This window comes from Symphalangus syndactylus, chromosome 7 (genome assembly GCF_028878055.3).
Source record: "Symphalangus syndactylus isolate Jambi chromosome 7, NHGRI_mSymSyn1-v2.1_pri, whole genome shotgun sequence".
NCBI classification, from domain to species: domain Eukaryota; kingdom Metazoa; phylum Chordata; class Mammalia; order Primates; family Hylobatidae; genus Symphalangus; species Symphalangus syndactylus.
Genome location: NC_072429.2, coordinates 31,913,872 through 31,928,346, shown reverse-complemented (window position 1 = coordinate 31,928,346; position 14,475 = coordinate 31,913,872). Strand labels below are relative to the sequence as shown.

Below are 14,475 nucleotides of genomic sequence, written 5' to 3'. Positions count from 1 at the left end.
CATTGAAAAGGAAACATTGACTTTGTAAACTAATTTATTTTCTTTTGTCTCTCACCCTTTAATTCTAGATACGAGGAATGTCTATTGACCAGGCTTTGGCTCAGTTGGAATTCAATGACAAAAAAGGGGCCAAAATAATTAAAGAGGTAAACTTACAAGTTTGGGTGTGGTAGGGAATGGGGAACTGGGGAATGCAGCTGTCTTGCAATTATTAGGAAGCTTAGCCTAAATCATGAATTCCCTAAATTTTCTGTTGTAAATGCATACTTTATATAATACAGATTTAGGGTGCTCAGTTTATTAAATATGTGTATACTTTAGGAATGTTGTGTGCTTTAGGGTTTATTTCCTGAGGTGCTTTTGTTTCCACCAAATATTTATCTGTTTTTTACTGCTTATGATGTGATGAATCTTATTTTTAATGATTTGGGGCTTGGTATGTATATGTGTGTATTTGTGTGTATGTATGTGTGTTTTTGTGTATATATTATTTATTTATTGGAGCAAGGCTGAACTTCAAGGGTATATTTTTTTGAAGATTTTTTTTTTCCTATAAAGGAGAGTTTTTATAACTAAGTAATTCTGTAACTAAATGGAAAGACCCCTGGACTGGAACTCAAGAGACTTGGACTCTAGTCCTTTCTCTGATCTTTTTCTTGTGACCGTGGGCATGACACTTAACCAGTTTCTATTTTTCTCACCTAAACTATGTGGGATTGGATTAGATGACCCCTAAAGATCCTTCCAACTCTAAATGTAGCTAATTAACTAGATACAAATGTGCTGACGGTAATTGTGGTGACTCTTTCTAGGAACATGAATATTCTTTTTTTATTACATATATATTTTTCTTTTTTCTTTTTTTTTTTTTTTTTGAGACAGAGTCTAGCTCTGTCACACAGGCTGGAGTGTAGTGGTGCCATCTTGACTCACTGCAATCTCCGCCTCCTGGATTCAAGTGATTCTTCTGCCTCAGCCTCCCGAGTAGCTGGGACTACAGATGTGCGCCACCATACCCGGATAATATTTTTGTATTTTTAGTAGAGATGGGATTTCACCATATTGGCCAGGCTGGTCTTGAACTCCTGACCTCAGGCGATCCGCCCACCTCAGCCCCCCAAAGTGTTGGGATTACAGGCGTGAGCCACTGCACCCAGCCTGTTTTTCTTTTTTAATATTCTTTTTTCAAAAAGTTGTATTGATTTTTGTCCCTTACCATCTGGGGATATCAGCATTATTTTCTATATATTCAGTTAATTCTCACCAAAAGTCAGTTCATACCTTTCAGTTTAGTAGTAATAGTTAAATAGTTGAGATTGATAGATTCAGACTTCTAAAGGGTTCCTTTGTAATGCTATGATTTTGCTATATTTAATTCAATTCAGAATGCATTTACAAGTATTTGTTGTGTACCCAGCCTTGTACTACATTCTTTATCTTTTAAGGCGTAAAAGACCTGGTTTCTGCTATTTCTGACAATTGTCTTTTTTTTTTGAGACGGAGCCTCGCCCTGTCACCCAGGCTAGAGTACAGTGGCGCCATCTCCGCTCACTGTAACCTCCACCTCCTGGGTTCAAGTGATTCTACAACCTCAGCCTCCCGAGTAGCTGGGACTACAGATGTGTGCCACCACGCCCAGCTAATATTTTTGTATTTTTAGTAGAGACGAGATTTCACCATGTTGGCCAGGATGGTCTCAATCTCTTGACCTCATGATCTGCCCACCTCGGCCTCCCAAAGTGCTGAGATTACAGGCGAGAGCCCCTGCGCCTGGCCCAATTGTCATATTTTTACAAAAATGTGTTCTGGAGGAAGTTAATTCAAAATATCTACGGAGAGTAAATTTGATAATTAACCTCTTCAAGGAAATTATTATATCAAGTGTGATTTTCTCTACTTGTCTAATGTTAATGGTTACTTTGCATCCAAAGTTTAAGAATTTTTATTTTATTCTAGTTTTTAATTAGATTTTTGTTTTTTTTAAAGGCAGGGTCTCACTCCATTGCCCAGGGCTGGAGTATAGTGGCATGATCACAGCTCACTGCAGCTTTGACTTCCTGAGCTCAAGGGATTTTCATCCTTCAGCTTCCCAAATAGCTGGAACTGCAGGTGTGTGCCACCACGTCCAGCAAATTTTTTACTTGTGTAGAGATGGGCTGGTCTCGAACTCCTGGCCTCAAGGGATCCTCCTGCCTCAGCCTCCCAAAGTGCTGGTATTATAGGCATGAGCCACCATCCCAGCTAAGACTTTTCAGTAAGATTAAGCTATTGAGTTTCATGAACTTTGTGTTTGTTTTTTAAGATAGGGTCTCTGTTGCCCAGGCTGGAGTGCAGTGGTGCAATCTTGGCTCACTGCAGCCTCCACCTTGTGGGTTCAAGTGATCCTCCAGCATCAGCTTTCCACATAGCTAGGATTAGAGGTATGTGTTACCACACCTGGCCGATTTTTGTATTTTTAATAGAGGCGGGGTTTTGACACGTTGACCAGGCTGGTCTCAAACTCCTGACCTCATGTGATCTGCCCATCCCATCTTGGCCTCCCGAAGTGCTGGGACCATGGACATGTGAGCCACTGCATCTGGCCTTGGGAACTTTTTTTTTTCTTTTTTTTTTCCTTCATTTTTTTTTTTTTTTTTATTATTATTATACTTTAGGTTTTAGGGTACATGTGCACAATGTGCAGGTTTGTTACATATGTATCCATGTGCCATGTTGTTTTGCTGCACCCATTAACTCATCATTTAGCATTAGGTATATCTCCTAATGCTGTCCCTCCCGCCTCCCCCCACCCCACAACACTCCCCAGAGTGTGATGTTCCCCTTCCTGTGTCCATGAGTTCTCATTGTTCAATTCCCACCTATGAGTGAGAACATGCAGTGTTTGGTTTTTTGTCCTTGCGATAGTTTACTGAGAATGATGTTTTCCAGTTTTCATCCATGTCCCTACAAAGGACATGAACTCATCATTTTTTATGGCTGCATAGTATTCCATGGTGTATATGTGCCACATTTTCTTAATCCAGTCTATCGTTGTTAGACATTTGGGTTGGTTCCAACTCTTTGTTATTGTGAATAGTGCCGCAATAAACATACATGTGCATGTGTCTTTATAGCAGCATGATTTATAGTCCTTTGGGTATATACCCAGTAATGGAATGGCTGGGTCAAATGGTATTTCTAGTTCTAGATCCCTGAGGAATCGCCACACTGACTTCCAAAATGGTTGAACTAGTTTACAGTCCCACCAACAGTGTAAAAGTGTTCCTATTTCTCCACATCCTCTCCAGCACCTGTTGTTTCCTGATTTTTTTTTTTTTGAGACGGAGTCTTGCTCTGTCACCCAGGCTGGAGTGCAGTGGCGTGATCTCGGCTCACTGCAAGCTCCGCCTCCCGGGTTCACGCCATTCTCCTGCCTCAGCCTCTCTGAGTAGCTGGGACTACAGGCGCCCGCCACCACGCCCGGCTAATTTTTTGTATTTTTAGTAGAGACGGGGTTTCACCGTGGTCTCGATCTCCTGACCTCGTGATCCGCCCGCCTCGGCCTCCCAAAGTGCTGGGATTACAAGCGTGAGCCACCGCGCCCGGACCTTTTCCTGATTTTTTAATGATGGCCATTCTAACTGGTGTGAGATGGTATCTCACTGTGGTTTTGATTTGCATTTCTCTGATGGCCAGTGATGATGAGCATTTCTTCATGTGTTTTTTGGCTGCATAAATGTCTTCTTTTGAGAAGTGTCTGTTCATGTCCTTTGCCCACTTTTTGATGGGGTTGTTTGTTTTTTTCTTGTACGTTTGAGTTCATTGTAGATTCTGGATATTAGCCCTTTGTCAGATGAGTAGGTTGCAAAAATTTTCTCCCATTCTGTAGGTTGCCTCTTCACTCTGATGGTAGTTTCTTTTGCTGTGCAGAAGCTCTTCAGTTTAATTAGATCCCATTTGTCAATTTTGGCTTTTATTGCCATTGCTTTTGGTGTTTTAGACATGAAGTCCTTGCCCACGCCTATGTCCTGAATGGTATTGCCTAGGTTTTCTGGTAGGATTTTAATGGTTTTAGGTCTAACATTTAAGTCTTTAATCCATCTTGAATTAATTTTTGTATAAGGTGTAAGGAAGGGATCCAGTTTCAGCTTTCTACATATGGCTAGCCAGTTTTCGGCCTTGGGAACTTTTTAACAAGTTTCTGACTCAAAGACATAATGTTCCTTCCCAAGGGTACTGCTTACAAGCACCGCTATCTCCTTTATAGCTTACACATGTCATTAAAAACTTAGTAGGATGGGCTGTGTTCTATGCATTTACAATTCTTGGTCTAAGGAAGGAAAGCTCCCTTCTCCTTTTGTATTCTTATCATTTGATATTCTCTTTTTAAAGTTGACTATGGAAGCATGTGATTAGCAGTCATAGTACAGAGATAATGAGAGATGAGAAACTTAATTCCATTTTACTTCAGGGTTAACCATATAAATGCTTTTCTTTTTCTTATTTAAGGTTCTCTTAGAAGCACAAGATATGGCAGTGAGAGACCACAACGTGGAGTTCAGGTCCAATTTATATATAGGTAAGATTTTTAATATTCTTAGCATTAGAAAATGTCTTCAGTAGTAATGCCATGTTTTTTATCTAATGACAGTCTTTAATATCTAACTCCTCAGGACTTGGTTTGTCAGTGAGAATTGCTAATAATGGCTTATTCTTCAGCCGTATGCATGTCAATTTTAATTTAGTGTAAATGAAAATAACTGTACTGTTTTACCTGTTCTGTAATGAGACTGAGATCATAAACCCAATTGCTAATAATTATTAAATAATAGATACCAAGACTGGGGTACATAGAGTGGTACTTTAATTGTAATATTATAACAAATAGTATTAACACATTTTTAAAGTTGTTTGTCAACCAGAAGGAGGTAAATAATCACAGGTGCATTTAAAAAATTTTTATTTATAATGTGCCAAGCCAGGTGCCTAATCCATAAAGGTGTCCTGTAATTTAACCTTCCAATTATCAAAATGGAAGGTCTGTTGAATTGTAAAAGCCAAGGGGCCTTGGACGGCTCAGTTGACCCAGATGTGTTTGTTCCACTTTGTTACTACATCCTGAAGCATTGTCTCTGCTTTTACATGCTTGTTCCACATCAAATTAAATTAATATAAGTTAAAATGCTTTGGGAAGCATGATGTGCTGTACAAATTTAAGGAATCTTTTTGCTGCAGACCGTCACACAGTTCTTTTCCGAGAAGGAGATTAATGTTTATTACAAAGCTCTCTTGCCTCCTGCCAACACCACGGGAAAGTGGAGCAGTGGTTGGAGTTATTATTTTTTTCTCACTATAGCAATTACTCCTAACCTCAGCAGTTTTATAATCAAACAAAAATGTTGATGTTGAAGCAAAATTTTCTCAATCTGCCATACCAACATATAAAGATTATTTTACTTAAAGCTATTTTAAATTCAGGATATGGGGAACAGCTACTCTCCAGATGGAGGAGAAAGGGCTGAATCAGTATAGGGGGAATTAGTTGTATTTTATAATTTTTCAACAATTAGAGTAAAAAAAAAATTATCTAAATTCTACTTTTTCACATAGCCTCTGTGCTGATTAGGTTAAAATCTCATTTCAACTCACCCGGAATTGATGCTGGCCACCACACCTCCTGAAATTCAAATTAGTTGATTTTCAGTTGAAATGCTTTATTTTAAAGCTGAATCTTGTATAATTTTATTGTGATACATGCAAAGATGCAAAGGGAAATCAAAATGGCAACTCAGAAGATGCAGGGCCATAGTAGTTAATCATAAGCATTTTCTTCTGGGAGCATTATGAATAAATAATGTTGGAGAGGGCTTGGAATCATTGGAAGGGATGAGGAGCAAGACCATTTGCTTAAAACCTCTTGGTGATTCTTCCTGCTCTGTGACTCTGAATATCAAATCAAATTTAATTAATTTTATGCAGTTTCACAGGAATGTGAGATTCGTAGCTGATAGACTTTCTAATGGACTTCAGATACAAATGAAATACGATTTGTCTTTAAGCCTTTTTCAATAACTGTCTTTAAATCCTTTTCAATAATTGTAGTAAAGAGAGATAGGATAAAAAGCTTAATCCTGTTCTTCCAAATGAAGGGGCAGGGTCCACTGTTGTCATTAAGCAAAAACATGCTTAACCAATCCTACATAAATAACCCTTTATTTTATCTTTTTTTATTTTTGGAGATGAGGACTTGCCCTGTCACTCAGGCTGGAGTGCAGTGGTGTGATCACAGCTCACTGCAGCTTTGAACTCCTGGTCTCAAGTCATCTTCCTGCCCCAGCCTCCTGAGTAGCTGGGACTAGAGGCACATACCAGCACACCTAGCTAATTTTAAAATTTTTTGTAGAGACAGAGGTCTCGCTTAGATGCCTATGCTGGTCTTGAACTCCTGGCTTCAAGCAGTCCTACTACCTCAGCCTCCCAAAGTGTTAGGATTACAGGCATAAGCCACATTGTCTGACCCTTTAATCCGGAGTTCTTTTGCACATTTCTGCTGAAAAATCTCTGCCTTACCTGTACTCTCTTCATCTACTTCTGTGTTGATGACTTAAGTAAGGATAATAAATGTGGATTTATATTATGATTTTTAAAATTTTTCATTCACTAAGTATTTTGATGCCTAATTCCATAATCAAAAGAGATGAGTTCCCTCAGGAAGAGTATGATGTGTCAGATATTTTATCCCTGTATTTGCCAAGCTTTTTCTTAAGAATCATCTTGAGGTTGTTACTTAAAATATAGATTCCCAGGCCTCAGCACAGACCCACTGGACTTGAAACCCCAGTGGAGAGGCCTGGGAAGCTGTTTATTTAATAAACAGCTTAATAATAATCGGTAGTTTAATAAACTATTGATTCTTAACCATAAAATATGGGAAACTGATTTATCTTACTGTGTTCTTGGAAAAGGCCTAGACATTTCATTCCATAGACTTCTGTTAGAGTTTTGAAAGACTAGTTACTTATTGGCTACTATTTTGGTTCAGCAATGGTTCTTTCAGTACCCTGAAATAAGTATAGGCATTTTAAAGGAAGTGCTTTTTTGATAGCATATATTCTCATTATATGGTAATTCTTTCAAATGCCCGTCATTGGTCTAAAGCTAATACCTGGTGTTGCATGACCACAGATTTAGAAAGTTCATTTCCCTTTCAAACTTTAATGATGACTAATGATACTGTGAATAGGCCTTAACAAGTGGACATGGACTAATAAAATGTCACTGCTTAGTGATTCATGGCATCTAAAGCGAATCACTTTAGGGAAAGTGATCAACTGACCCTGTATATCAATCTTATTGGCTAAGAGTGATGAAGGTGGGAGGCGAGGGCTTCTAATGTTACAATTTCAAGATTTGTATTTACTAAATACTACTAATAGGAAATATTCGCTGTGTGTATATATACTTACTTACTTATTTATTTATTTTGAGATGGAATCTCACTCTGCACCCAGGCTAGAGTGCAGTGGTGCGATCTCAGCTCACTGCAACCTCTGCCTCCAGGGTTGAAGCAATTCTTGTGCCTCAGCCTCCCGAGTAGCTGGAACTACAGGCGTGCATCACCACACCCAGCTAATTTTTGTATTTTTAGTAGAGATGAGGTTTCACTGTGTTGGCCAGGCTGGTCTCGAACTCCTGACCTCAGGTGATCTACCTGCCTCAGCCTCCCAAGATTTTGGGATTACAGGTGAGAGCCACCGTGCCTGCCCTGAAAATATTGGCAATATTTTAAATTCATTACACCTATTGGGTATTATCTATAGAAAAACACAGGTTGTCTTCATTTTTGAGATATCTTAATGTGTTCTTTCATTCAAAAAGTATTTGAGTACTTTCTGTGTGCATACTATCCACATTAAATAGGTGATGTTATATCTTTTGTGTCATTTTAAAACATTTAACACTTGTAGTTCTTTGACAGTAGTATTTCTTTGGAAGAATGCACACATTGTTCTTCTGAAGTATAATAATACCGTGTATACCATTAGTATTATATGTACTTGAAAAACTTTGAAACATATTTCAGAATTTGAGCAGATTTACCAGAGACCTCTGTATTGAAAAAATGATATTAAGTAGCAGATTATGTATTTCAAAATTATTTTTGTTTCTATGGATCATGAACTTTTGGGGCAATACAAAAAGGGTATAAGTTTGGTTGAGGAGGTGACTTTTACAGATGAAACACAGATGCTTATAAAGACAGCATATGATTTGGGACCAAAAAGAGTAATACAGACAAATGGTATTGTTGGAGTAGAGAAGAAAAGGTCAATATGGGTTAGAATAGTCGTGGAGACTTTGTAGAAAAAATTGGCATGTGAAGATAGGCTTTTGGGAGTCTGGAGGAATGTTCTTCCAGGAGAAGAGCAGATTTTTAAAGTGGGGTAGCCATACATGCAGAGGCACATAGGTTGGAATAAGCAGTAATAGTGTAGTACAATGCGGAGAACAGTGTGAAGGAAGTAGAAATTTAACTTCGAATAGATAAAATGGGAAGGGTAGATTGGGCCTATATTCCAGAGAACTGAACATGGCAGGCTGTGCATTTGGTTCAAACTACATCAAAGAGGTTTGGGTAAGAGATTTATGTTATTAAGATAGTGTTTTAAAAGTATTAATGATAAGCGGTAGTTTTGAAATTGTGCTCTGTGAGGTGTCTAGCAGTGGGACCCTTGATATCTTCATCACCACTATATCCCTGGAGCCCAGGACAGAGCCTGGTACCCAGGAGGAACTCAAAAATGTTTGTTGAGTGAATGAATGGCACAGTTTTGGGTCTTCCTTGACCCACGTTTCAATAGGAGCAGATCAGCATTACAGTGTTTTATATATCAAGCTTCTACATATTGTTTGATTTTGCTTGAAATGATTCCGTATACAAAAGCAGTTTGAAACCCCTAAATATGGACTTAGTGGAGGAGAGATTGGAGGAGAGGAACCAGAAAACAGTTTGGCAACTATGTTCTAAGTCCTGATTTCATTTACACCTCAGGGTGGCTGTGTTGGGTATTCCCATTACGGTGTACTAAAGAATCTTAGGATGTTTCAGAAAAATTAATGTTTTTGTTTTGACATAAAGAAATGATGGCATCATGGCTTTAAGATATGCAGATGATCTTTTATGCCTTTAAGATGAAATCATGACTGACAGCAGGCATTGAGCTTCTGCTTTTGTGCAGATTTCTGTAAGTTTGTGTTTTGGGGGAGATAGAAGGGAAATGGGAGCCGACGTAGACCCTGATGGGGTTGATCATTGTGATCTAGCGATCCATTGAGTATTTGGAAATTGGTGCTCAAGTTGGATAGAGAAATGATTTTGGATAGAAGCAGCTATCACATTTGTAAAATGCTTTTTAGAAATTTTCTGGTCTCACTGTTCTTATTTGTAGGTTTCTTCTAGGCAAGTTGATCCAGGGGACGCGCCGTGATGGGGTTTCCTTATAAAGTGATTTATGTAATGCTGCTTTCTCTGGAAATTTGTAAACTCATTTTTTCATTGCCCACTAAATGAAGTTAATAAAAGGGCAGTAGGTCTTTCCCTATCTAACTTAGACCCTAGGCAGTTTTCCTTTCATTCTTGGCTTTCCCTTTGGCAAAGCTAGGAGGCTTCTGCTGAAACCCACTTCACTAGAGGATATCGTAGTTAGAGAGTTGTCAAGTGCATACTTTGGTATAGTCCCTATATTTATAAAGTATGTCACAGTAAGTGTATAAGAATGATGAGTGTTGAAATGGATAATTTGATATGTATTCTGTAGATTTTACCTTTTTAAAAGGCTTATTAACTAAACAAGTAGCTGACTAAATACATTCAGAAAATAGTAGAAGGTAGCTGGCTACTACTCTGACTTATTGGGGGTGAACAGGTGAACAGTTCTCCTTATGTACTTTTTTTTTTTTTTTTTTTTTTTTGAGATGGAGTCTTGCACTGTCACCCGGGCTGGTGTGCAGTGGTGGATCTTGGCTCACTGCAACCTCTGCCTCTTGGGTTCAAGCGATTCTCCTGCCTCAGCCTCCCGAGTAGCTAGGATTACAGGTGCCTGCCACCACAACTGGCTAATTTTTTGTATTTTTAATGGAGACGGGGTTTCACTATGTTGGCCAAGGTCCAACTCCTGACCTTGTGGTGATCTGCCCGCCTTGGCCTCCCAAAGTGCTGAGATTACAGGCGTGAGCCACCGCGCCCGGCCCTTATGTACTATTTAAAAGATTTCTTTAAACTTTCAAGGTCAAATTTTGATATACAGAATGGGGGAGGGGAGCTGAGGGGGCCGTTGTGCCAGAGTTCCTAAAACTGGCTGTGAATCAGAATTTCTGGGGAGAGTTGGGGTACAGGTGTTTGCCCAGGATGTAATTTCCAAGGCCCACCCCAGCTATACTGAATTAGAATCCACAGAGGTGAGTTCTCAGCATCTGCATTTTAATTACATTCTCTAGGTTAGTCTGATGTAGCTTGTCAGAGAACCAGCATTTGGGAGCCATTGACTCCAGTGGCTTCTCATCACAATTAGAATAAAATAAAAAACTCCTTGCCGGAGCCTACAGGGCCCTGTGTAATCTTGCCCTGGCTTTATCTCTAATCTCTTTCCCTTGTTTGTGCCCCTCTTCCCCTTGCTTACTATGCTTCAGCATGGTAGTCTTCTTTCTTTTCCTAAAACAAGCCGAGTACATTCCCACCATTGGGCCTTTGCACTTGCTGTTTCCTCTGCCTGGAATACCCTGTCCCTAGATCCTCACACAGATGATTCATTATGCTCTTAGATCAAATGTCTCTTTCTCAGGGATGCCTCTTGACACTCCCAGTCTGAAGTCCCCTACACCCCATCATTGTCTGTCATCTCATTCTGATTTATTCACAGCACTTGTCACTAGCTGAAATTATTTTATTTTACGTCTTTCTTCTCCAGAATGTAAACTGTTCGGAGGCAGAGGCCTTGCCAGTCTTGTGCACTCTTACTTCTCCAACACTAGAATAGTGCCTGGTCCTTAGTTAGTATTCAGGAGATAGTTGTTTTGAGACGAGCCTGCGCTAGCCAACCAGTGAGCCTATGTGGTCTCGGAATCCAGTCAAGTAAAGGACAGAAATTGCTCAGCTGATCAGGCTTGTGGATAACACTCATTTCCTGTAATTCTCTTTTTCTTCCCATTTAGCTGAGTCCACCTCAGGACGAGGCCAGTGCCTGAAACGCATCCGCTACCATGGCAGAGGTCGCTTTGGGATCATGGAGAAGGTTTATTGCCATTATTTTGTGAAGTTGGTGGAAGGGCCCCCACCTCCACCTGAGCCACCAAAGACGGCAGTCGCCCATGCCAAAGAGTATATTCAGCAGCTTCGCAGCCGGACCATCGTTCACACTCTATGATGAGGAGATTCAGACTCCACGGTGTATATATTTTGCCATTTATTTTCTAAAAATAAACAAAAATTGAAGACAAATGCTTTTTATGATTTCTCATTGAATTATTGAAACAGTGTATAACTGCTAGTTGTAAACGAATATTTATAAGGCTTTGCCCATTTCTTTTGAGCCTCTGGGCATATTTGTATGCATTTGCGACTTGGAAGGGGAAATCAGCTTTAAACATAGTAACAGACTATATTTCAAAAGGCTTTTGGAGTAACTTTGGAAGGGAATGTTAATTTTCCAACTAGTGTCCTGCAGGTGGCTGTTTTGATACTGGACTTGAATAGAGTGTTATGAGGTAAGAAAATTGCTTTTATTTCACTTAATTTTCTCTTGGGACCATGGGAAGTTAGAGTGGCTGCATGTTTCATTACAGTATTTTAGGGTGTTCAGTGGTACTGTTTTTCCTTTCACTGTTGGCACAGGCCAGTGAGTCAAGAATTATATTTTCCTTTACTGTTTTAGCAGTAACTTGAAACTACAGGAGTTTATTAGATATACGAATCCAAAACTGCAAAAACCTTTAACTTTGAAAATTTTCTTTTGATTAAGCAAAGCCTGTTTTTATTTCTTCTTCCAACAGTGCTTTATATTGTTTGGATATCTTGTTTAGGATTGATTTATTTTTCAGGGTAAATTCAATTACTGAGAGAGGAATTGAACCAACCTCAGCATTGCATTCTAAAATGAGGCAGTAGTTGGCACCCAACCTTTTATTAGCAGAAAATTGTTAGTTTCAAATTAGAGTGTTCAACACTGCTTCGCTCTCATTCATACACGTCTTCATTAAGAAGAAATACTCTTTGTCTACAGCCCTAGTCCAGCTTTTGCATGCAAAAGAAGAATGGAGGATGCTTGCTTGTTAATGCAGACTTCTGGGCCCCACCCCAGTGATTCAATTCACTAGGTCTGATGGGGGGCTGGTTTCAGAAATCTATGTTTTAAACAAACACTTCCAGGTAATTCTGTTGTAGGGGACTATGCTTTGAGAATACGGCTCTAGGAGAATGAAGAATGTAGTTTTATTGCCATGTTTTAAGATGGCATTAATAATAGTTACTGTTTACTGGGAACTTGTTATTTGCAAGCTCTGTATTAGTATTTTACATAATTCCTCACAACATCCTGCAAATGTAGGTATTGTTTTGCCACTTTACAAAGGAAGAGACCGAAGTACACAGAATTCAAATAACTATCTGAAGTCACACAGCATGTAAATATTGGGGCTATGATTTAAGCTAGGTTTCTAAAGTACCTGGTTCTGCATACCTAATGAGTATACAGCTGGGTTTTTGTGTCTCTCCAGTTAACCTAATGCATGGGTAAAAAGACATCAGGGGTCAGTGGAATAAACCAAGGTGTAGGACAGATTGATTCTGGGTCCTAAGCTGTTGTAGCATGGAGTCATGGAAATAACACTGGAATATTAAAAGGTGACCTTCATTCTAGTCTGCATTCTCATTAGCCAGAAAGAAGACTGGATAGGTCTCTTCCCTTCCTGGCCTCCGTTTCATTCATTTATGAAACAAGAGACTCAATGTACTCTGTAGAAAACCTTTTTTAGAATCACTTGAAGAATTTGTTTAAAAATGCAAATTCCTGGGTTCTACTCTCAGACTAAGTGAATCAGAAGCTTTGGTGTGGGAGACCATGGAACCTGCAGTTTTAATAAATGCCCCAGTGATTTGCATGTTAGAGAATCACCACACCAGGTCACTGTGCTCTCATGTGGTGGGGATGCTCCACGATTGGTCTTGGAGTTGTGACTTCCTTGGGTGTGACTAAAATAAGCCAGGTGGTGCCATGGACATCATAAATACAAATTATGTAAGTGAAGGCACTGCTTCAGTCAGGCTATAAAAGCTATTTTGAAAGAGGTAAGGAAAAAGTAGGATTGTAATGAAGAAAATTTCCTTTGCAGGTTAAGCCTTCATTTGGAACTGCTTCCTGTATGTTACAAAAAGTAATAATAGCTAACCTGTGTCACTGACTGTACCTGGTACTATTTTAAGCACTTTATATACATTATCTCAATGAATCTTTCCCGTTGTGACATCCGGCTAGTTTTCGTGGCTAAGAGTGTACTTTCTAACATCCATGAACATTGTGGTCCCCACTTGAAGTTTCACTTTGCATGTTCAGTGATATGGTTTGGCTCTGTGTTCCCACCCAAATCTTATCTCAAATTATAATCCCCATGTGTCCAGGGAGGGACCTATAATACCCACCTAGTGACGGAGGGAGGTGATTGATGATGGGTGTGTTGTACCCCATGCTGTTCTCATGATAGTGAGTGGGTTCTCATGAGATCTGATGGCTTTGTAAGTGTTTGAAAGTTCCCTCTTCACTCGCTGTCTTGCCTGCTGCCATGTAAAATGTGCCTACTTCACCCTCTGCCATGATTGTAAGTTTCCTGAGGCCTCCCCAGCCATGTGGAACTTTAATTTAATTAAATGTCTTTTCTTTATAAATTACCCAATCTTGGGTATTTCTTTATAGTGGTGTGAAAATGGACTAATACATTCAGAAACCATTATCTGTTATTCTTTAATGGCAATCTCTGAACACTTGTAATTTCCTTCTTTTCCAAAGAATTACTGTAGACTCAAATTTTCATCATTTGAGTGTAGCACATTCAGAAGTACACCAGTTGCAAGTATACAGCACAAATTATGATCAGCTGATGAACATGTACAAATAACCCCCATTAAGACAAGAAATAGAACATAAATAGCAACCCTGAAGCCTCTACCTGCACCACCGGTCACTGCCCCATCTCTCCTCTCAAAAAGTAATCATGATAGATTAAAAAAAAAAAAAAAAAAGGTCAGCTTTTGTTTTTTCAACTCTATGTAATTTATTGGGCAACTATTATATACATGGTACTGAAGATACAGGCAGTGAACATAGTAAATACGGCCCCTGCCTGAGGAGTTCACTGATGGGAAAGACAACTGTATATCAGTCATTGAAAGTGTCTGTTGTGGATTCAGAGGGACAGGGGGCTCTGAAAAATAGTTACTGCTTCTTT

General features: G+C 39.3%; 1 protein-coding gene across 2 annotated transcripts in view; it reads left to right on the top strand.

Moving 5' to 3' along the window:
• Positions 1 to 13,918, top strand: part of MRPL22 (mitochondrial ribosomal protein L22) — a 33,170-nt gene extending 19,252 nt beyond the window's left edge. For both annotated transcript variants that reach the window (XM_055285502.2, XM_055285501.2), the window contains 3 exons: positions 69 to 146; positions 4,489 to 4,558; positions 11,191 to 13,918. In XM_055285502.2, coding sequence (XP_055141477.1) covers positions 69 to 146; positions 4,489 to 4,558; positions 11,191 to 11,402 — 360 coding nt within the window. In that variant the 3' untranslated portion in view covers positions 11,403 to 13,918. The remainder of the gene's footprint in view (positions 1 to 68; positions 147 to 4,488; positions 4,559 to 11,190) is intronic.
• The last annotated feature ends 557 nt before the right edge of the window (positions 13,919 to 14,475 follow it).